This window comes from Amphibalanus amphitrite, unplaced genomic scaffold (assembly GCF_019059575.1).
Source record: "Amphibalanus amphitrite isolate SeventyFive unplaced genomic scaffold, NRLGWU_Aamphi_draft 000300F_arrow, whole genome shotgun sequence".
Classification (NCBI taxonomy): domain Eukaryota; kingdom Metazoa; phylum Arthropoda; class Thecostraca; order Balanomorpha; family Balanidae; genus Amphibalanus; species Amphibalanus amphitrite.
In genome coordinates, this window is record NW_024881795.1 from 392,003 (window position 1) to 413,605 (window position 21,603).

At 47.4% G+C, this 21,603-nt stretch overlaps 1 protein-coding gene across 12 annotated transcripts in view; it reads left to right on the forward strand.

Annotated features, from left to right (window-relative positions):
- Window positions 1-4,846: 4,846 nt before the first annotated feature.
- The window catches only part of LOC122387851 (4-hydroxy-2-oxoglutarate aldolase, mitochondrial-like), a 93,173-nt gene continuing 76,416 nt past the window's right edge, over window positions 4,847-21,603 (forward strand). For 3 of the 12 annotated variants that reach the window (XR_006257695.1, XR_006257696.1, XM_043378411.1), the window contains exons 1-8: window positions 5,055-5,191; window positions 7,308-7,534; window positions 7,826-8,052; window positions 8,485-8,649; window positions 8,922-9,018; window positions 16,614-16,737; window positions 17,482-17,584; window positions 19,518-19,698. Coding sequence is in view for 8 of the 12 variants with exons in the window: in XM_043378411.1 (XP_043234346.1) it covers window positions 16,617-16,737; window positions 17,482-17,584; window positions 19,518-19,698 (405 nt within the window). In the remaining 4 variants the exon portion in view is untranslated. Of the gene's footprint in view, window positions 5,192-5,254; window positions 5,271-5,782; window positions 5,814-6,032; window positions 6,085-6,200; window positions 6,476-7,307; window positions 7,535-7,825; window positions 8,053-8,484; window positions 8,650-8,921; window positions 9,019-10,198; window positions 11,665-12,477; window positions 12,541-16,613; window positions 16,738-17,481; window positions 17,585-19,517; window positions 19,699-21,603 lie in introns of those variants that run through there. The other 9 variants (XM_043378415.1, XM_043378417.1, XM_043378414.1 and 6 more) reach the window with 9 other exon arrangements.

The window sequence follows — 21,603 nt, forward strand, 5'->3', positions numbered from 1 at the left end:
CTCCCCTGGAGATTTTCTGAACCCTCCCCTGTACCGTACTAAGTAATAACCCGCGCGGCCGCGCCCCGCTGGGGTTCTGGATTTCCACGCCCTGCTGGGGCGTGTTTGACCCCCCTCTAACTCGGCCCCTGGGCCACGTAGCGACATGCGGTAAGCGGCATTCTAAAGAACGTCAAAAACGATGATGAAAATACTTTTTTAGGTCAGGTCAAAGGTCAGCTCACCAGAGGTCATCAAATGTCAAATTTTGCTCTTTCGACATTTTTCGAAACTGCCAACGGACAACTCAGGAACCAATAGAGCTACAACGCCGCGGAAAAGCGCAATCGATAATTCTTTTACAGGCCTTTCTGAATAATGTTCTCAGATTTGACCTCAGGTTAACGGTTTAGCCTCCAGAGGGCAAAACTCCGTCGCTTTTTAAGAAAAAAGTTTTTTCATTAACTTTTGACTCAAGAGAGACACGACATTATTTTTGCCAGCATCGTGTTCCTCTCGTCGAGACGCGTCGAATGAACTATAATTTGACCTTAAAGGTCAACTTGAAAATTTGACTTTAGGTCAAGGTCATGATCTGACCGGAAAAAGTCATGCTGCATATCAGTCGATCCATATCGTCGAGCCAAACACATCTAAGGCGTTTTCATCGCTCTACCTTGCCTCTACCAAAAGTTATTAGCGAAAAACTGTTAGATACCATTCGTGACCTGAGATGACCTCGGAGACATAATCATAGGTAGTTGCGGCACTCGGCGCTAGAGGCGCCGGCCGCCACATGCGGCGAGCGGATGACCGCTCGTGAGGTCAGTTCTGTCCCGCATCTGATTTGTTTTGTAAAAACAATATATGGCCCCAGTAAACATGCCGACGTCGGCCCGACGTCGGCCGACGTCGGGGTGACGTCGGCAACTCGGCATCGGCATGCCGACGTCGGCCCGACGTCGGTCCAACCTCGGCACGATGTCGGCTGGATGTCGGATATGCCCGCATGTTCCGACGTCCAGCCGAGGTCCAGCCGACGTCGGGCCGACGTCGGACCGAGAGCAATTGCTGAGGTCCAGCCGACGTCGGGCCGACGTCGGGGCGACGTCGGACCGACATCGGCCGCTGTTTTGACCGTTAAAATAATATAAAATACATGTTTCATGTTTCATAAAGAGCTTCTGTATTCAAAATATCCTCAGGAAACTCAAATCTTCCTCCACGCCGCAACCCCCTGATCCGGACTGGACGGGGAACTTTATCCCATTTGGGATTGCCCGTAAGCCGAGCTCGCCCGTAGCCGGGTGCGGTGAGTGCTTGGGGGCTGCTCGGCCTATCCTTTGGTCAGGTCAGGCTCAGCCCCGGCAACTCACCAGGACCGGGCCCAGTTCATATAGAAAGGCCAGTCGGCAAGTGTCACTTTGCCAAAGTGCCACTTATCAAAGGGACACTTTGGGAAACGTTGGTGCAGGTGTGTAAGAGAGGCTATATGAATCCATTGTGGGGTCGCCCTTTCCAATAAGTGTCACGTATAGCAATGGGACCAGGGACTCTGTATGAACTGGACCCAGGGTGCTCGCCAAGAAGACCAATGTCTCCATCCTATGATCCTTCCGGCTCTGAAATGGTCTTGTCAGACCGAAAGGGCATAACCCAACAAAACAAACCAAATTCGTTAGCTGGCTGCGTGGTGTAGTGGGTAGCGCACTAACCTCGCGTTCGAATGACACGGGATTCGACTCCCATCGCCGGCAGATGCTTTTGGCGTGTTGTCCCAGTAAACATGCCGACGTCGGCGACTGGGGGGCTCGAATCCCGCCGCCGGTTGATGTTTTTGGCGCGTTGTCCCAATAAACATGCCGACGTCGGCCCCGTCGGTCCAACGACAAACGATCTCGTCAACCTCGGCAAACGATCTCGGCCCGACGTCGGCTCGACGTCGGCTGGACTTCGGCTGGACGTCGGAACATGCGGGCATATCCGACGTCCAGCCGATGTCGGGCCGAAGTTGAACCGACGTTGGGCCGACGTCGGGCCGAGCCTCGGCCCGACGTCGGGCCGACGTCGTCATGTTTACTGGGGCCGCCTCTGGCCGAGTGCCAGCAACGCTGCTTTCTTGAAACGAGGGGTCACGGGTGCCTTTTCCGGTTCAGCGTGTCATGTTTACTCGTAATTCAGTGTTTGAAAATGTTTAGAATGGCGTTCGTCTAAAACAGACGCTTCTCAATTTTCTCCCATTCACTTAGGTATAATGGAGAGACCCGAAAAGTGATCTGACCTTAGGTCATTGATATCAAAATTTCGAGATATACATTTTGTAAATATTGTTACTTTTATCAATCGCTTGAAGCTTTAAACTAAAGCGATCGGTCACTTGGTATAGCTATGGCAGGCATTGAAACTTTTTAGGAGGTGACTAGGCCACTTGAAGTGACCTGGTGACCTGACCTTGGGCTAAAATTTTCACAGCATGTGCGAAAAAGATGTATGATAAGGTGTGCCAAAAACGTGAGATATTTGCGAAAAACCGCAGAAGGAGGGGTGTTCAAAGTTCAAACACTCCCCAGCAGGGCGCGGGATAAACGAACGGCGGGACAAGTCAATTAAGAATAGGCTTCGACACAACGCGTCGTTAACAACTCTTGTGTTAACGCTCTGCGTTCCGTGTTCCACCTACAAAGAGAGAAAAAACACACCCCGGCCCTGTCTATTGTCAAACATTCTTTCACTGTCGACTATTAGATTGCTATTGCAAGTGCCTTCAATATTACGCCATGATAAATGTATGGGCCCTTTTCACTCAGCAAGGGCCCTTTTCACCATGGGCCCCTTTCACTATCCATGGGCCCTTTTCACCATAGTATCCCACAGTCAAAAATTCGTGGCGCCGCCCCTGCGGACATTTTTTCGTTCGTATATTTTTCGTACGTGCGTTTTTTCGTCCGGACATTTTTTCGTCCACAATTTTAACGTAACCTAACCTAACCTAACCTAACCTAACCTAACCTAACCTAACCTGACCTAACCTAACCTAACCTAACCTAACCTAACCTAACCTTACCTAACCTTACCTACTGATGTTTGCCTACCGGGGGATAAGGAAAAAGTTACTTGCATGAATAGATTGCAAGCAATGGTAAGTCAAATATTTTTAGGTTAAGTGGTTGTGCATCAGGCTTCAGGCCTTCGGCCTGAAGCCAGATACACAACCACTTAACCTAAAAATATTTGACTTACCATTGCCTGTAATCTCTCCTAAGGCATTGCCTTCGGCACTGCACTGCTTTCGCCCCGAGTATTATTATGACGTCATTTGCCTCACAGTTGAATAGCATTGTATTATGTTTTCACTCAACCTTGGGTGCACAGACGTAAAATTTATTGAACGAAAAAATGTCCGGACGAAAATATGTACAGACGAAAAAATATACGAACGAAAAAATGTCCGGACGAAAAAATGTACAGACGAAAAAATGTACAGACGAAAAAATGCACAGACAAAAAAATGTACAGACGAAAAAATGCGAGACGAAAAAAAGTCGGACGAATATCTGCGGACGAAAAACTGTCCGACGAAAAAATGTCAGACGAAATTTTGTCCGGACACGTCAGCTTTTGATCAAAATGCGATATCATCGAATACTTTCGTGATGGGAACTTGTTTATTTGTACCGGAAGTTAGTCCACATTTCCATCCACATTCGGCCCGGGGGTATTTTGATTTAGGGCATTTAGGGCAATTTAGGGAACCTCTTCAATAGGATAGCACTCGCCATTCATGTTGTTTTCTTACCCAGGACAGGTGCATCGAAATTCTTCACAATATTTCGAATCAGGACACGATATTTACAGTGAACCTATATTGATATAAATCAATATGCATGAAATGTACAAGTTATCCAGGATTTAGCTTAATCTTGTATCACGCTGCTCTCAAATTGCGCGAGCTGACGTAATGTGATGACGTCATACTGCTGACGTAAGGGGCAATTCTGGCGCACGATTGCCGCAATGTTAACCCTGTTTACATAGCATTTAGACATTTCCCTAGATGGCTTAGAGATATCACAAAACTGGCCAGTGACCTTTTGCAACTACACAAGTGACTGTATTCAATGCTACAAAGACCACTTTCTCGGAATTCAGGCATAATACATCAATAAATTGCAATAAATAGGCTATTTTCGGCTCGAAAAAAGGGTACTATTTCATGCGTACAAAGACTATTTGCAAGCACCATATCTGCTGCCATATCTCCCTGCACCCCCTCGTAAACACTTTGCCATATTAGCTAAGTAAAGCTATATAAATCACAATATATGCAGATATACTTTACAAAAACAAAATATAAAACGATATATAATATAAACAAAAGTAAGATATAAAAGGCTTGAAAGAAAAACATCTTAGAAAACAAGTATTTGGCCCACCACTAATATCGAGTACTGCTGTCTCTCGGCAGACAGCTCTGCACTCTGATTGGCGGAAATCAAGGCTAACTAGTGCTGGGCAACGAAGTATGACCAAGTACAGCATGCTTAGGAACGATGATGACGTAGTTGGGGGTGGTAGATTTAGCGTGAAGACCCATCAAGAGATGATTTCCTGGCTTATTACTATTGGCAAAAATAGCGAAGTTGGGTTTATCAACAACAACATTAAGGGTTCTTTTCTGAAAATATAAAAGCATTCATCCTAGACTTTTCTAAAAACATCAAAATATGACTTCTAAGTGTATCACTTGAACCGCCACAAAACAGCTTGAACGCCGTGGCTCCCTAATGACGTCATTTTCTGATTAGCAAATCAGCGCCGAGCAAGGCTTACTCTGATTGGTCAGAGAAATATCGGGAGTTTTATGTTGAGGGGACCGGAGTGCGCCTTTGGTTAGGAATTTTTCACGGCGGTGGTAAAATCCTCTGGCTTAGCTCTGGCTTGTCTAGCAGTGCCATCTATAATAGAAGTCTTCAACTAGCAGTTTGGCACTTATGATCGCCTAGATGACGCTACCAATCGGTTTAGGTATTTGACTTGATGAATGAGCGCAACGTGATTAGAGGTAATTAGGTACTGACTCTCGAATCTGCTTAGAAAGTCATTTAGAGCGTATGTGATACCTGCTACCAAATATCTTACGCACTCAGTTTCTGCTTGGTGTTTCCATGCCTTTTGAATCGATCAAGAAAATGTCACTGCTCAGAGGTTGAAGGTAAGCGGGAAAAGGGGTGTTATATATTTGATCTTTCTATAAATGAATGCAGAATATGAATAAATGCAATCCGCTAAATGTAAGCCGCAAGGAGTGCATCGAACATAACAATCAGCTTTATTTTCATCGTTTTCATGGAAACAACTCAGGGGTGGAGATCTGTCAAAATTTCAGCGGGGGTCCAGGCCGGGCAGATGGAGGCGGGCTGGATGCAGTACCGTTGACTTACATAGCAGTAATTCGTTTTCAGGGGGGTCCTGACACCCCGACCCCCCCCCCCCCGAGATCTCCACCTCTGAAACAACTTAGTCTTATGCTAAAATGTTGGGCAAAAACTTTGCAATATTCAACTCATATGATGCCCAAATGTACGACATACAATTCATTTGAAGCCCATGCGTCGTTTATTATCAAAACTACATAACATGAAGAGCGTCATAAACTTGGCAGGCTTTTTCTTTTTGGTGGCCAGCACTCCATTACCACATTTCTGGATTTTGTATTTGCTGCGCAGCATTTGTCGACATGGCGGAGGCCGAACACCTGAAAGTAGATCGAGCTGGCATGTGAATCTGGCAACTCCTATGTAAACGGGGCTATTGTTTTACGTCATCAGCTAAATGTTCGAAGTTAATGTCCAAATTTTTCCTAAACCCAACTTCTTTTAAATACATCATATTGAAAAAATATATATCAAAAATATATATACTATCATGACTGCGTAAACTCTTACTTTTAGGCTCATACGTCACTTAATGCCGCCGCCAAGGTCGCGGCAATCGTGCGCCGGAACTACCCATTATGACAATAGAATGGCGTCACGACATGACGTCAGCTCGCGAAACGTGATAGCAGCTTGCTGCTATCACGTTAGCAGCTTGCTGCTATCACCGGTGAAACAGGGCCCATATTATAGGAATCAAGTTAACTCTGTGGCAGTTGTGATACTGACCCTGACCGCACTCATTCATAGACTAAGATACCTATGTAATCAAATTGCAAGTGCATGAACATGCTATCATAGTGTTTTGAAAGTAAATAGGCATTGACAACTGTGTTCCGCGCAGTGCCTGGCTGCTGTGTAGACCGAGACTCCTACAGCCTGCTGGCACAATTCTAGGTGACAGGAGAATTTAAGATTCAGATGCCATTGTATAATGTGCCCATCAAAGCAGGACATGACATGTCCCTTTCAACCAACCTCAACTATCTGCAGATTCTCCACCAACATGGTGACAGGACGGTCCCTGTCAGAAGTTTCATAGTGATATGTTCAGCACTATAGTGAGTTAATCATAGGCTCTCATCACTGGTAGTCCAACACTCTCAGCTGAGCTACAGGACTGTCAGGTCTTGTCAGGACCCAGTCTGGTGTTTCACAGTTCTTGATCTGCTTGGGAAATCCCAGGTTGTCAATGTCTGAGACAAGCTGGCAATATAGTGGGGTTTTGATTAAGTATTTATATAGTTTTGCACCAAGGCTACATTCTCAGAGTGAGTTTTATTCAGGCCAGCTGTGAACTGGTGAGAAAGGACCATGCTGGAACCTGAAAAAATCATTTTCTTGCATATCTCAATCTGCAATCAGGCTCAGAGTCATGATTAATCACTAAATTCATAGGTACTAGTGAATCAGGTGATGCTGATGTGGGTAGTCAGATGGTGGGCATCCCCCATGGTTGATAGTGCTCATGGATGGTCAGATGGGACATCCCCCATGGTTGATTGCTACATGCTCATCAAGTTTCCTGAGTAAATACCCAGATCTGCTGGTTGTTGCCAGTCTTCCTACCATTGAGATATAATTGAAAGGTTTAAATATAGCACAAAAGGTTAAATGAAAACTCTAGCTGCTTCACCAACCATGGACCATCATCTGTGTCATGTGTGTATGTACTCTTGTATGCCTAGCAGGCTCTTGAGGAAGCTGGTAGGTATGCTGATGCAATAGGTGACCTGAGTAGGAGCTCAAGTCACCAAATAGCTACCATGGTATGTGGGTGTGGTAAACCATTCAGACTTGGTAAGAGATACATTTTGGAACAGGAAACTTTATGTCCTTTGCCAGCTCTGTGTACATGAGAACATCACAAATTATATACATCTTCCTTTTCAGCTAAACACACAGAAGAACCATGTTTGCTAGAAGATTTTTGGCTGCCTCATCAGTTATGCAGAGGCAGTTTGTGAGGAGTATAAGCAAGTCAGTGCGGCTTCATCAGCTGGACCTTAAAGGCATTTATCCACCAATTTGCACACCCTTCACAGATGATGGCAAATTTGACATTAACTATGAAAAACTTGCAGAAAACATGAAGGTCTATCAGCAATCACCACTTAGAGGTAAGTGAGGCTAATGGTATGCACCTATCACATAGGTACATGGCATGATTTATACCTACTTGACTTAATTAAGTTTTTAGTTGTTTTAGCCAACCACCTAGAGGAGTAAGTAACCCTTTCCCTTCTTTCCAGGGTACCTCTTAAAGATATTGATAGTCTCCCCTCTCTAAAAGGTATCTGGTAAAGAACAGTAACTCTTTCCCTCTCCCCACAGGATGCTTGTTGCAGGGCATTTCCCCCTCCTGGGTGCCTGATAAAGAACAGTACCCCCCCCCCTCCTCCCCCCCACAGGATACCTGGTGCAGGGCAGTAACGGCGAATACATCTACCTGACCCCCTCTGAGCGTGTGGAGCTGGTACGCCGGGTCCGCCCCCTGGTCACGGACGGTCGACTGCTCCTGGCCGGCTCGGGATGCGAGTCGACTGCGGAAACCGTGGAGCTGTCGCAGCAGATGGCAGAGGCCGGCGCTGATGCGCTTGTCGTTGTTACGCCCTGCTACTACAAGGCGTCGATGAACGTAAGGGAAGATGAGTGGTGTTTTCGAGATACTTATAGATTGGGGGAGAGCAAGGGAGAGGCTGAATGCTAGCAGTGAAGGATATGGACGAGACGAACTAGCTATTTGTGTTTGGTCATAGTGTTTGTAGACCATCCGGTGATAGTGCATAGCGTGTGTAGTAAAAATGATGATGCTGAACACTACAGTACACGCAGCTCGTCCAGTAATGTGTTCCCTGTTTGCTTAGAAGGACGCTTAATGACACTGTACACTGTACAGTGTTCGGAGGAGAGACAGTACGTAACACTTCACGTTTTCATGATGGTGCGATGTTTGTAGGACGTTTACCCTACTCTGTTTTGATGACACTCAATAACATCGTACTATGTACGTACGACGGCGTGCGACAACATGGTACCATGACATTCAATAACATCCCTACGTTTCCAGGACGCGGCGATGGTTGCCCACTACACTGCAGTGGCCGATGCCAGCCCCGTGCCTGTGATTCTATACAGCGTGCCCGCCAACACGGGTATAAATCTGAGCGTGGAGGCGGTCACTCAACTGGCGCCGCACCCCAACATCATCGGCATAAAGGATAGCCTAGGAGATGTGAGTAACTGCCACTAGAGCTCCCGTGGCGGGATGGCGACACCATTGCAAATTGTGTATTGTTTATGCACGTTTTTGTTTGTAAGCTGGGTATCAAGTGTTGATTTGGTTTTGGTTAAAATTTAAATACATCTCTGGCATTCTGGTAGCTTTTTCAGCATAGCTTGCTGTTACGTGACTCCTAACTGGATCTTAACTACGATGAGAAAATATAAAACCGCAGCGTAGTCCCCTGGCTACCCTCTCACTGTACTACTACCCCTGTTCGACAGATCAGCAAGCTGGCTCAGCTAGTGGAGACCACCAAAGACGAACAGTTCCAGGTGCTAGCCGGCTCGGCTGGGTTCCTGCTGCCGGCTCTGCTAGTCGGTGAGTCGCGCGACATTGACGCCATCGCATATTTGTGATTTCATCTTCGAGGACGTGTGTACCGCGGCACCCTACGCTAACTTGTGCGGGCCCACCTACCAAGTACTAACCGTCAGCCGACCACTAACTGTGTAGCAAATTTAAGGGAAATTGAAGTCCCAGTCGTTCTCGAGAAGTGGAAGCGTCCTGCACGTGCAAACTGTGTAAAAAGTAACTGAGTTTTAGTTTTTCCCGGCACCTTACTTGCTGTTTCTTAACTAGGTACCAAAAATGAACCCAATAGGTCCAGCCACTCTCGAGATCTGGAAGCGACCCCCCCCCCCCCCTTGCACGTGCGCACGTGCAGTAGCACTGCAACCGTAACATGTGGACGTTGAAGTGCACTGCCCGGACTTTGCGGGGGACGACAATGGCTGGGGCAAAATGTATTCGCCCCAGTAATGATAGCAAACGGGACTTTTCACGTGGCACCTGCCGCGATGGTTTTCTATCTAAGTATCAAGTAGTCAGTTACGGGGTAGAAAGGATGGACTACCTTAAAAAAGACCGCAGGTCAATCGGCCCAGCGGCTGTCTCTGAAAAGCATTACAGGCCGGGCCGGGCCGGGCTGAAGCGATAATGCTCACATTTTCCTATGCATTGCAAAGACTCGCTTCGCGCTCGTTCCTAAGCCATCTGGTTCCATAGCCATGGTTCGCATATTCGTTTTGATATGAAGCCTAATAAACTAAACTAAACCGCGATACTTAATAGCCTTTGTTTGTGTTTACATAGAATCGGTGTCGATATTGACACTGTGCGGTGCTTGCACCATGGTTCTCCTAGATTGGCGCCAGCTGATTGATACCAGCTGATTTCGCGATATAGTTATGTTAAAATGGCAATATCATTATTTTCGGCTTCTTAGCAAAGTCCGAAAGACTTGGGAAATTTGCGGCAATTGTCACCTGTTTCGGCTTCAGCTGGCCTGGAACTTGACGTGTTTGACGGATTGACCAAGTACCAATACCTTCACCTTTCCTAGGTAAGCTTATTCCTATAAATACCTTTTACCATGCCATGTATTATGTAGGTAATGACTTATGCCTTCTCATCCTGCCACGTTTTCCATCCAGTGATGTCTGACATTCTATGCTGTGCAGTGTTTGTCTATCCAGCTAACACCGCTCCCTCCTTTCAGGCTGTGTAGGAGGTATCTGCGCGCTGGCCAATGTCGTCCCCGAGGCCGTCTGTCGTCTAGAATCTCTGTGGCGCTCAGGAAGCCTTACAGAGGCGGCCAAACTCCAGCGAAAACTAGTAGCCCCTAATGCCGCGGTGACTCGCGGATTGGGAGTGCCTGGGATGAAAGCCGCCATGGACGCGCATGGTCTGTACGGGGGTCCGCTGAGGCCCCCGCTGCTGCCCCTGTCAGACGCACAAAAGGTGGTGTTGCACAAGATCTTCGTCGACGCTGAACTGTGAGCCAAAAGTAGGTTCAGGCAAGGCGATGGCTCATTCAGGGCGTTAGGTCGGACGGGGCTGTAGCTCATTCAGGACCTTAGGTCGGACGGAGCGCAGCTCCTTCAGGGCGTTAGTTCAGGCATGACGGTGGCTCAGGCTGGGTGCTAGCTCAAATTGGGAGTAGCTCAGGCTGGGTGCTGTGCTGGGCCTGGCTCAAATTTGGGGTAGCTCAGGGGGTGTTATCTCAGATAGAAGGAGCTCTATAGTCTATACCTCTCTTCCTCGAATTGAAACTCATTGCAGGGGCCTGATGGGAGAGAGCTTACACATATTTACAACGAGGTCTGGGGGATTGGAAGATATATTTATACAGGGCCAGCGGGAGTTGCATGGATAGCGTATATATACGGCGCACACCAATCATGCTCGGTTTGTATAATTGACGGCATGTCGCTTTATTGCTGTCGTCAGAAGACGTGCATACGTAACAGCCTGAAAGGCTCTTTTAATATGTAGAACTTTGCGTAGAACAGTACGAAGTACGCTGCGATGACCTGACTTGAAGCGCGTAAATGGGCTAGTTGCTTATTTTATAGTACTTGCTGACTTATTTAGCGCTGCGTATTTGGTAAGACTACTACGCATTACCTAGAAGGTATGGGTTTTCAGGTTTCCCGTCACATTACGCGGGAAGTGGTTAGTGTTATGTCATTACTGTGATACCTTTTGTTGATTACTCGTCAAGTAATTCTTCATGAATTTTCGCTTGTGAGTTGTGATCAACTCATGTGGGCGATTTATGTTTTGACACCAGCTCGGCTATTTTAGTACGTCTTCTCCATAAACTGCGTCGGTATAGCCATAGAGCTAGGCATTCAAGAAATGTGCCATTGAAAACCTTGTGGTATTACCGTATTGTTCAACTTTCTTAGCATATGTGCAATGGAACTGCGTGATACCTGAGTGATGCCTTACAAAGGCTATCGAGCGTTTTGTGCTTTTAAAGTATGCTATAAAAGTGATTGCAAATTTAACAATGAACTAAGGTGATAAAGAATGTTTCACTGCCATTCCTGCCCCATGTAAAAATGCATGCAAGTTGCAACGAAGTCCTTGCCAGATCGTTGTATATCGTGTGCTGAGTTTTACTACACCGTTGGGTGAGCGGACGTTTACCTACCCATAAAAATAAATATCCCACTCGTAGCGGCTATTTTTTTTTTACTGCAGTTGTGCAATTTTGCCGCCTCGACGATGTATTTTTGGTCGCTTTGTATGTATTTTCCTGGTCCTGACCAACACAGACACAAGTCCCGTCAGGCAGTGCATGAAGGCTCACGCTGCCTTTTTTTGTGGACCTGTGCGTAATCAGGACGCTTGGGCTGAGGACCCCTCCAATGCCCAAATACGATCCATAGCATCACGATGCATCACAGCGGCGTGGAATCAAACTGGAATCAGGAGCAGAGCAATGACTCTATGCTCCGAACCGGTCGACAACCACTAGCTACAGAGCGCTGAGACTCGGGGGGTGGGGGGGGGGGAATCGCGGGGGCCTCCATTCTACAGAGGGCCTTTTCTCTACTGAGGAGTCAGAGGGGCCCTGATTTGATTTTGGCTGATTCCATCCGGATGCCCTGAAAACCCCAAGGGGGAAGGGGCGAAGTGCGAACCGTCCGCCCCCCCCCCCCCGCCCGGGTACGCCCCTGAATGGTAGGTAACCATTTTCATCTCGATCACCACCGAATGGTTACTTGCTGATTCATATGTGATACGACGGTCGGTGTATGCGATAAGTGAAAACGTTAAGTTGACCTTTAAAGGTCACCGAGGTCATCTTAGGTCACAACAATCAAAATCGATGCTAAAATGCATTATTGCGATAGGAATGGTCATATTTGCGTCTCACTTATCGCGGTGCATGTGTGGGGAATGGCTGCTGCAGTATAGCATTACCCTCATAGCAGCGTTTTAAGAGCATTTTCTTGAATTTGATACTGGCGCACACGCGCGCATATTACGTTACTTGCGCACCAATTTTGACGCGCGCGTGGCTGGGCGAGTAGTGGAGTCACCGCGGCGGTTAGTTTTCTTTTTATTAGCTAATTATTATCCATAACCTGAGCATTTAATGATTATAATAATCGTCATGTGTCGTATATGTAGTCAGTAGTGTATCATTTAAAGGGACACTCCCACCTTAACATTAGTTTTGAGTTGAGATAGCCAAATTGGTGGCCATGGCCTGCAAATACCGGTTTGGGCACTCACAACATCGACAAATGCTTTAATTCGGAGATATGGAATTTCAAACTTGCAGTTTTCGGATTCTAAGGGGCTAGTGCATTGGTATGCCCCCTTAGAATTTGTGACGTCAGCGGAGATCTAACGATTTTTAAATCTTTTACTAAAACATTTGGTAGCACGCGGTGGTATATGCTGCTTTGCGCGCAACAACTGCCGCACTTTCAAATAAAGTCGCTAGGAACAGTGGAGATCCCAAAAAGTAAACAAAAGTAAAAGACTAATATCTTGAAAACCGGTGAATATTTTTCGATGAAATTTGGTAGATATTCGTTTTCGCTCTTTCTGAACCGAGCGACATCACTTTCGTGCCAATTCATTAACTTTTTTGAAGGTGGGAGGGTCCCTTTAAGAGTTTGTTGGAAATCAGAGGAACTTTGGAGCCAGACTGGAAAAAGCGCATGCGCCGAATTCAGCGCATGGCGGCGGACACATTTTTCGGCGCAGGGTGGTTGCATAATTTTTTGGCGAAATACAATCACCAAATTTATGCGGTACGCTGCTCAATCTAGTAGCAGATTCGCCCCCCAGGCGGCTCTGGAGAGGTTTCGGGACGAGACGTCCCCGCCCCGGTCGTGGCGTGCTCGAACTCGTGAGCCGCTCGATCTCAGCGGAGAAGCGGCTGCCCATGGCCCAGTTTCACCAGGTGCTGTAAACTTAATTTGGAGTAAAATACCCAACTACCCCACTACATAACTACAAGTATACTACCCCGAAATTAAGTTTACATAACTTGGTGAGCTTGAGTCAAGTGCCCAGCCTCACCAAGTTAGGTTAACTTAATTTTGGGGTAGTACCTATTTTTTGCAGTTACAGAATGGGGTAGTTTGGTGTTTTACCCCAAATTGAGTTTACCGCACTTGCTGAAACTGGGCCCAGGTGAGGCCTCAACCCTCGGCGTGGAGATAGGTAAAGAAGACCTTGTTGAACATCGCCAAGCGTCGTTAAGCAATATCGCATTGGGTTCTTGCCCACTGCGGTATCGAGGGGAATGGGAGCGCGGCCGGCCTGCCCTCGAACGCCCACTCGCTGACCAGGGCGGTTCACTGTGCGGCCTCGCATCGCACTGTGCGGCGCAGAGCGCGACAACTGCTCAGAATCACTATTCATTTCAAGCCACTCCTCGGGAGCACGCCGCCGCTCCCTATCCCCGGAGAGGACCGAGAGGATGCCATTTCGGTGCACCAGATGAGGGCGGGCCAATGGGGCCGCTCGCTCCAATACGGCACCGAATCGGCTGTCTCCACTCCGCGGCGTGCCAGCAGTGCCCAGACAAGCGGTGCCCCGCGGCCGGGCGCTCTGCGCCGTGTGCCGAGAACAGGGTGATGTGCCGGAGCACATGCTGTTCCGCGGCCCGGCCCTCGCTGACTCCCGCCAGCCTGAAACATACTGCTCCGCCGATATTAACATCGGTACAAATTTGTGGCCCGGAACTCACGGCTCCAGCTTTGTTTCACGGCATGAAGCTAGAGTGCGCTAAGACTATTGAGGTATTGGGTTTCCGTGGAAATAAAAAACTCATTTGGACGGTCAAACATGGGGGAGCGTACAAGGCCCCGGAACAATCTGTCTGGTTCATATAGCCTTGATGGGTAGATGTGCACATTTTTTTTTATATATTTAGTCCGAACCTTTTGATAGGAAGGATTCGCAAGGACAGAGCCACCGCTAAGCGAAGCTTGTTGCGGTGACCCTGCCCTCAACCCTCCGATCGCGCAATTCCGGTTCTATGGCAGAATTTAGAGTCCAAAGTTTAACGTGCGCACATAGCCGCGCACGGCCGGTCCCCTCACTGACTTCGCCTGGCTACGGCCTGCCACCAACCGCAACCATACCTGTCAGGAGGCCCATAAATGTCAAGCGCCCGTCGCGCTTCGAACCCGGACTGTTATAACCGGGAACGCGTGCTCTCACCACGCGGAGTCCAACGCTCTACCAACTGAGCTATGGGACCGGCACATGTGTTTTATATAAAAAGGGTTTAATTTTCGCACAAATGGGCACCTAACTTTTGGCGCAAATCACACAGAAATTTAATTTCAGCGCAAAAGCCGAATTTCGGCGCAAGAGAGTCTCACGGGCGTCCAGCGTTGTGTATGGATGTTTTCCAGTCTGGCTTTGGAGCTTGGAGAGAAAGCCCTGCGCCCCTGCGGCATCTAATTTCTCTTTCGGTATGAGTCACATTCCAGGGCTCTGTTTCACTGGTGATAGCAGCACGCTGCTATTACACGTGTCAAATTGGGTTTCCATGGAAACATCAATAAACCATGGAGTCGTCAAACTGTGTGATGTCATCAAATATTGCTGCTAACATCTTCACGGCCGTGCGATCAAACAAATGTATCAAACGCATTCAAGGAGACAGCAACTCTGTTCCAAACGTAGCTATGAAAAAGCTCACGGATTACACGAAACGTCATAAGTGTGACGTCATCACATTACGTCAGCTCGCGCAATTTGATAGCAGCGTGCTGCTATCACCGGTGAAACAGGGCCCTGTATTTCTCAGGACTGAGTAAGACAAACATTTTATGCATCACATCACTCACAGTTCACACTTAACACCACACCCTACATATCCATGGTGGAGTCTGAAAACGGCGCTGAAGGGCATTTTTTAGTCATTTGATTATTGGGATATTCTTCCCCTCTTGGTGCCTTTAACAGGCTGATTGTCATGTGATAAGATCAAGCGAATTTAAAATCCTTAATCAAATCGCCCCAGGCGTCCTGTTTTGGGCCGCAGTACTAACTGGATTATTCGCCGGCTTGCCGCCGGTGCGCTAGCAGTGCTTAGTAAATATCAATGCTAGATATAAAAGGCTAAATATATATATATATATATATATATATATATATATATATATATATATATATATATATATATTAGGGTGGTCCTTATTTCCATACAAAATTTTAATTTGTATTTTTTCGCGCTTGCGCCCCCTCAAATGATGCCATTCGTCTAGAAACGTGGAAAAAGAGCAAAAAGAGCGAAATCGGCGGATGCTTTTTGGTGGCTCAATGCATATTAGCCCTCGTATGTGTAGGGGGTCGGATGGACCCCCATGGGTTTTCGCAAATAACTCACGTAAAAAGCGGCCGATCGCAACGAAACTTTCAGTACCCTCGAGTTGATCAATTTGATACCTACTCTGAAAATTTCATGACCCTGACCCTAATGACCTTTGACCTGTGACCTATTTCTCGAGACCATGTTTGGCCGGAGTCGCGATTCAGCGTATGTCAGCTCTCATTATCCGCGCGTTTCTAGTCTTTTTTACGATTATAAACGTCCAAATGTGAAATGATGTTCGCCCCATGCATTACGGTGGGTGTCAAGGTCACCTGAAGGTCAGGTCAGTTCATTGACCTATGATGACCTCGTTTCACTTTTCCGAGTTATACATGTTTCTAGAGCAGTTTTTCGGGCTTATTTCGAATTTGGCATCCATTTGAACATTTAAGAAGTAGTTTTAGTGCCTTTGTAACGTGTTACGACGTCACCAGTGGTAGTTGAGTATATATATATATATATATATATATATATATATATATATATATATATATTATATATATATAATATATATATATATATATATATATATATATATATATATATATCTATTTATTTCTCTGTTAGTGCCATTTTTGTGTTTATATCCATCTGTTACCGTGCTTTTATTTTTGAAAGCATAGGAGCTATCGTACGTCGCTGACTGAATCCACTTGTTACCAAGGCCCCCTGTTTTCAGATTCCACCCCTATCCACGCCTGACTTCTAACTATCATAGTATGATATGATTGTGATCACCACCCATTTACTTGTGCCCCACACGTTTTCTCGCCAGGTCATGACTCCACGTGTGTTGGTGGTGGGCGGCGGACTGACGTCCGCAGTGACGTCATCCCTGCTCCGAGAGGAGCTGGGCAGCAGATGTCAACTGACGGTGTGGGATAAGGCACGGGGCGCAGGTCAGTGAGTGGGGGCACCGGCTGGTAGGAGTGGGGTGGAAGCTAGGCCAAGGGTTCATATTGTTCACTGGGGTACATGTCATGTCACTGGGGCGGGGGCATAGGAATGGTTCAAACAGGTCGGCTAGTTTTTTTTTTTTGCAGGCCAGTGTTTTGGGTCAGTTGGTACTTGATAGATGTAACAGGTTGGTTAGGCGTGCAGCTGATGTGCAGTGCATAGCTCATGGTGCAAGTAGCTATCTGCACAGCCATGATTAGGTGAATTAAAGTGTCTGAGGGAGTTTCAATGTCGAGTCAATAGAGTGAATGACAGGATGAGCAACTGAGTGAGTGAAGGATTGAGCAGATGAAGCGAGAAAAGAAACGAGTGTCTCTCCATCTCTTCTTTGACACAGGTTTGTTTGTTTTGTTTTGTTTTGTTGGGTTAGGCCCTTTCGGTCTGGCAAGACCATTTCAGAGCCGGGAGGATGATAAGATATAGGGGGAGACATTGGTCTGGGCAGGCACCCTAGTGAGTCGCCGGGGCTGAGCCCGTCCAGAGGACAGGCCACCCAGCCCCAAGGCACTCACTGCACCCGGCTACGGGGTGCGCTCCCTCGGGAGCAGCGGTGCCGCTCCAAATCTGACCTCTCTGTGCCCTCAGGCGGTCGTATGGTCGACCTCTCGCGGCGGGAAGGGGGGGGGGGGGCGGTGGCACTATATGTAACCCTATGATCCCTCTATCTGACCTGTCTGTGCCCTCAGGCGGTCGTATGTCGACCTCCCGCGGCCCAGAGGGCTGTGGCACCGTGGACCTTGGAGCACAGTACATCACTGTGACACCACAGTTCCAGCAGCTTCACAACAAGTGAGTGTGAATTAGGAAAGGCTTTGTCACATGCAGGGGCGCGGGAACTACTTTCCGACTGGGGGGGGGGGGGCACACCATAATAGAGATCAACCTAGGGTACCCCCAAATCTAGTTTTCTCACCGGTTTTAGGCCACTTATTTTTCACCCCTCGGCTTTTTCAACAAAAAAAAGAAAAAACATTTGCAAAAAAAGTGTGGTATTCCGTCTCAAAGCTGTGGGGGCACCGCCCCCACGGCCCCAGAGTTGGGGGGGGGGGCAAGCTGCCCCCACTGCCCCCCCCCCCGGCTCCCGCGCCTATGGTCACATGCATGCTACTTTTTGTGGTAAATCGGTATCTATTATGTGCTGTGCCTGTGTGGCTTGCTGGGCCCCTTTGTTGTTTTGCGCATGCTTCATTAGTTAACACGCGCACCGACGGGGGTCTGCGCCAACTTAGTACCGACGGATTAGTCAAGATAGGAACAAACTAAGGGCATTATCGTGATCCTCTCGTCAATCCGCATCGAATGATATATACAGGGTGTCCAGAAAAAAAAGATACTACGGAAATTAAGTCGCATTTATTAACGCACGTGCCGATTTTTTTTCAACTTCATGTGCTTATAGTGCAAGATTTGGCAAAACTCATGAGCACTGTAATGCGTCGTTGGAAAGTTGTCTGCCTGCCCTCCGAGAGGGTCAACATGACCATCAGTCACCTGCCGACCGTGCTGGTGCTGGAGCTGATCCGCCGGAAGGCCGCTCACATTGAGTATCTGCTTTGAGGAGCTGCCGCGACTAACCAAAGGGTTTACATGCCATGTGGCACATGCTGTCTGTTTTGCCATATTTTTGCGAATACAAGCATGTGCCATTTTAAAATGTGCGGTGTTTATTTTCGGAATTACAGCAAAAAATAATAGTATCCGTTTTTTCTGGACACCCTGTATGTTGACCTCGAAAGATCAAGGTCAAAGGTTGACCTCAGGTCACGTGACCTCGAGGTCATCATGTATATCATTCGATGCGTCTTGACGAGCTGAACACAATGAGACCATCCGCGCGGCTGTATCTTGTTCCTGTACGGAGTTATTGGCAAAAAAACCTTTGGTGACCTTTGATGACGTCATATGACCTTACAGCTGCCCAACAGCAAAACAGACCTCAAGGTAGTGAAGGTTGATCGTATATGAAGTCATGTCATATGGGGCCATTCCGACCCGTTTTAGTGGTAAAAACAGGGAGTTGATTTTTCCCCCATTGACTTATAATGGGGAGGTCGAGAAATTGACCTGACCTTAGGTCACCGATATCAAAATTCTGAGATAAACAAATTGTAGCTACTAATGACCTTATAACATCCTGCGACTTTCAAAGGCCTCCGACATCTACTGTAGCTCTGGCACGGTGACTAAGTTGCAAAAAAGTGACTTGAGATTGGGTCATTCAAAGTGACCTGGTGACCTTATCTTAAAAGTTAGGAGGTTCAAACTTGCACACCATGTGTAAAATTGATGAGAGAATAGTGGTACCAAATTTCGCGGCGCTACGCGCCGCGTTTTTCCCGCTATTCGCGAAAAACCTCAGGGGGGGGGGGGCAGATATCCGCCCCCCCCCGTCGGTGCGCGTTATGCAAGATGGCATCGAGCCTCTTTCACTCGCGAGCTACCTTTCAGTCTGTGATGTTCTGTTCCGCGATTTTCTCTCGCTAGTCAATGAATGATGCTCAATATTGTCGTGTAGACCGATTACCACTGATTTTATAGCACCGTCCCACTTCCCAGCAACTTGGCTGGTGACATGGACGCTACTCGACTCAACTTTCATTTACTCGCTCCCCGCCATAACACAAAATAATTGCGTCCCTCTAGGTCCTAGGATAATTGATTTCAAGGCATTCGTGACTAAAAAAGTGACGCCCAATTACCATCTCTCCTAACCCGTTTGCAGATTCTACTCCGAGCTACAGTTAGCAGGCCTGTTGGCGCCTCTGACAACCACCGTACAGGGTCTCCGCCCGGCGCCGGCCGGTAGCCAACACCTGGTCACTCCCCGTGGTACCAGCGCCCTAGTGAAACACTTCTTCAGCAGGGCCGAGGTCACACCAGAGTTTAATCAACGGGTGACTGAGGTGAGAATGAAAAAGATAGGGGTGAGAGGGCTGGTGACTGGCGAGTTTATGAGTAGCGAGAAGTAGTGAGAATTGTCGCGTATAGTATGAGATCACCAATGGGACAATAGGCGAGAGAAGTGAGAAATAGAGAAAGCCGACCTAAGTAGCTCAGTTGGTAGAACAGTGGACTCCCGGTAGTGAGAGCCCGGGTTCGAGACGCTCCGATCTTTGAGACTCCTGACGGGATGGTCTGCGGTTAGTGGGAGCAGCCGCAGCCAGTTGAAGTCAGTTGAGTGGGGCAGGCCGTGTCCGGCTTTGAAGGGCACGTTAAACTTTGGCATCCAAATTCTCCCGTTACCCAGAATTGCGCGATCGGACGGTATGAGTCGGGTCTCAGACAGAGACCCCGCTCTGTCAATCCGTCCATTCAAACATTCGAACTAAATTTATAGGTATTAAAAATTGTACCAACATTTGAGATTTAGAAGCAACGTTGGAAGTAAGGTCGGCGGTATTGGCAAAATTCGAATGATTGTACTGAAAAGGTAGGGGCAGATCAGGAGTGCTTTTAGAACCAGAAGTGAAATTAGTGGGGCAAGAACCTGAGGCTTGGTGAGATTATAATAGCAGGTCGCGAGTGCTAAAGGTACAGGATTATGGCTGGGCGTGTCAGCTAAAAGTAACTAGATAGTCAAGCTAAGAGCTGCTGAGAGCTTATGCCACTCGAGCCAGAATTGTATTTGCAGAGATTGCAAAACAGATATTGCAGGATGCTGGTTCCTTTTGTTTGAGCACTAGGGTTGCAAGGTCATAGCCAAGCATAGGCGGGGGAACGGGGGGGGGGGCACCGTGCCCCCTTGATTTTGACTTGATTGTGCCCCCCCCCCCGTGCCATTTTAACCCTCGCCCTGGCAGGGCATTTTTCATAACACGGCTTGGCAGGGGGGGGGGGGGTCGATGCGACCCCCCCCCCTCGCGATTGGCTCCTATGGCACCTAGAAACACCAAATTTGGTAGGTAGGTGGGCCCCCTGGAGTTCTCGCCCCTGTGCAAATTTGGTTGCTCTAGGTCAATATTTAGCGGGGTTTTGGGGGGTATAAATGCAAAAATTTCGCTAAAAACAGGTCAAAAGTTTTTCGCTTATAACTTTTGATCTAATTAAGATAGAGCAAAAAGAAAAGCACCAGTGAACTCAGCGCGTCAAGGCGCGTCGAATGATATACTTTTTAGCTTGCTTAAGTGTACTTAAAGTTTTTCTTAAATTTTAAGTAAACTTAAATGAATAAATTAAGTTAAAGTTAACCAAATTGCATCATATCGCATATCATTCGATTCGGCTGATCACCAGGAACACAATGATACCATTTTTTAAGCTCTAGCGTCATTATATGCCAAGTTATTGGCAAAAACGTCATTTGACCTCAGTTGACCTCATTTGACCTGACCCATGGATAAGTACACCAAACAAAGAAGCACCAAGTGACCTGCTGTTAAGTACTGTGGTTTCAAAGCACAAAGGTGATAGAACGAAGCGGATATCTCCAGTATTTTCCGAATTTAGTATTTTCCCATAGGCTTAACATTACGACGTAATGACCTCTAACTGACCTCAGGTCAGTGACCTCAAAAAACCCGAACTATATGTTATACAACTCGGTGAACTTAGCACATCCTGAAAGTTTGAAGGAAATCAGTGCAAAACTGTGAGTTGGACAGGTGCAAAAAGAAAATTGAAATTTGACCATGACCTTGTACCGGTTTTTCTGACCTGGTGACCTGACCCAAGGTCACCCGGACCTGAAATTTTCAGGTCATATGTAAAAAGGTTGCCCCATAGGCTGTGCCAAATTTGGCGGCGCTGCGCGCCGCCGTTTTTACGCTATCTCCGAAAAACCTTAGGGGGGGGGTCGCATCGACCCCCCC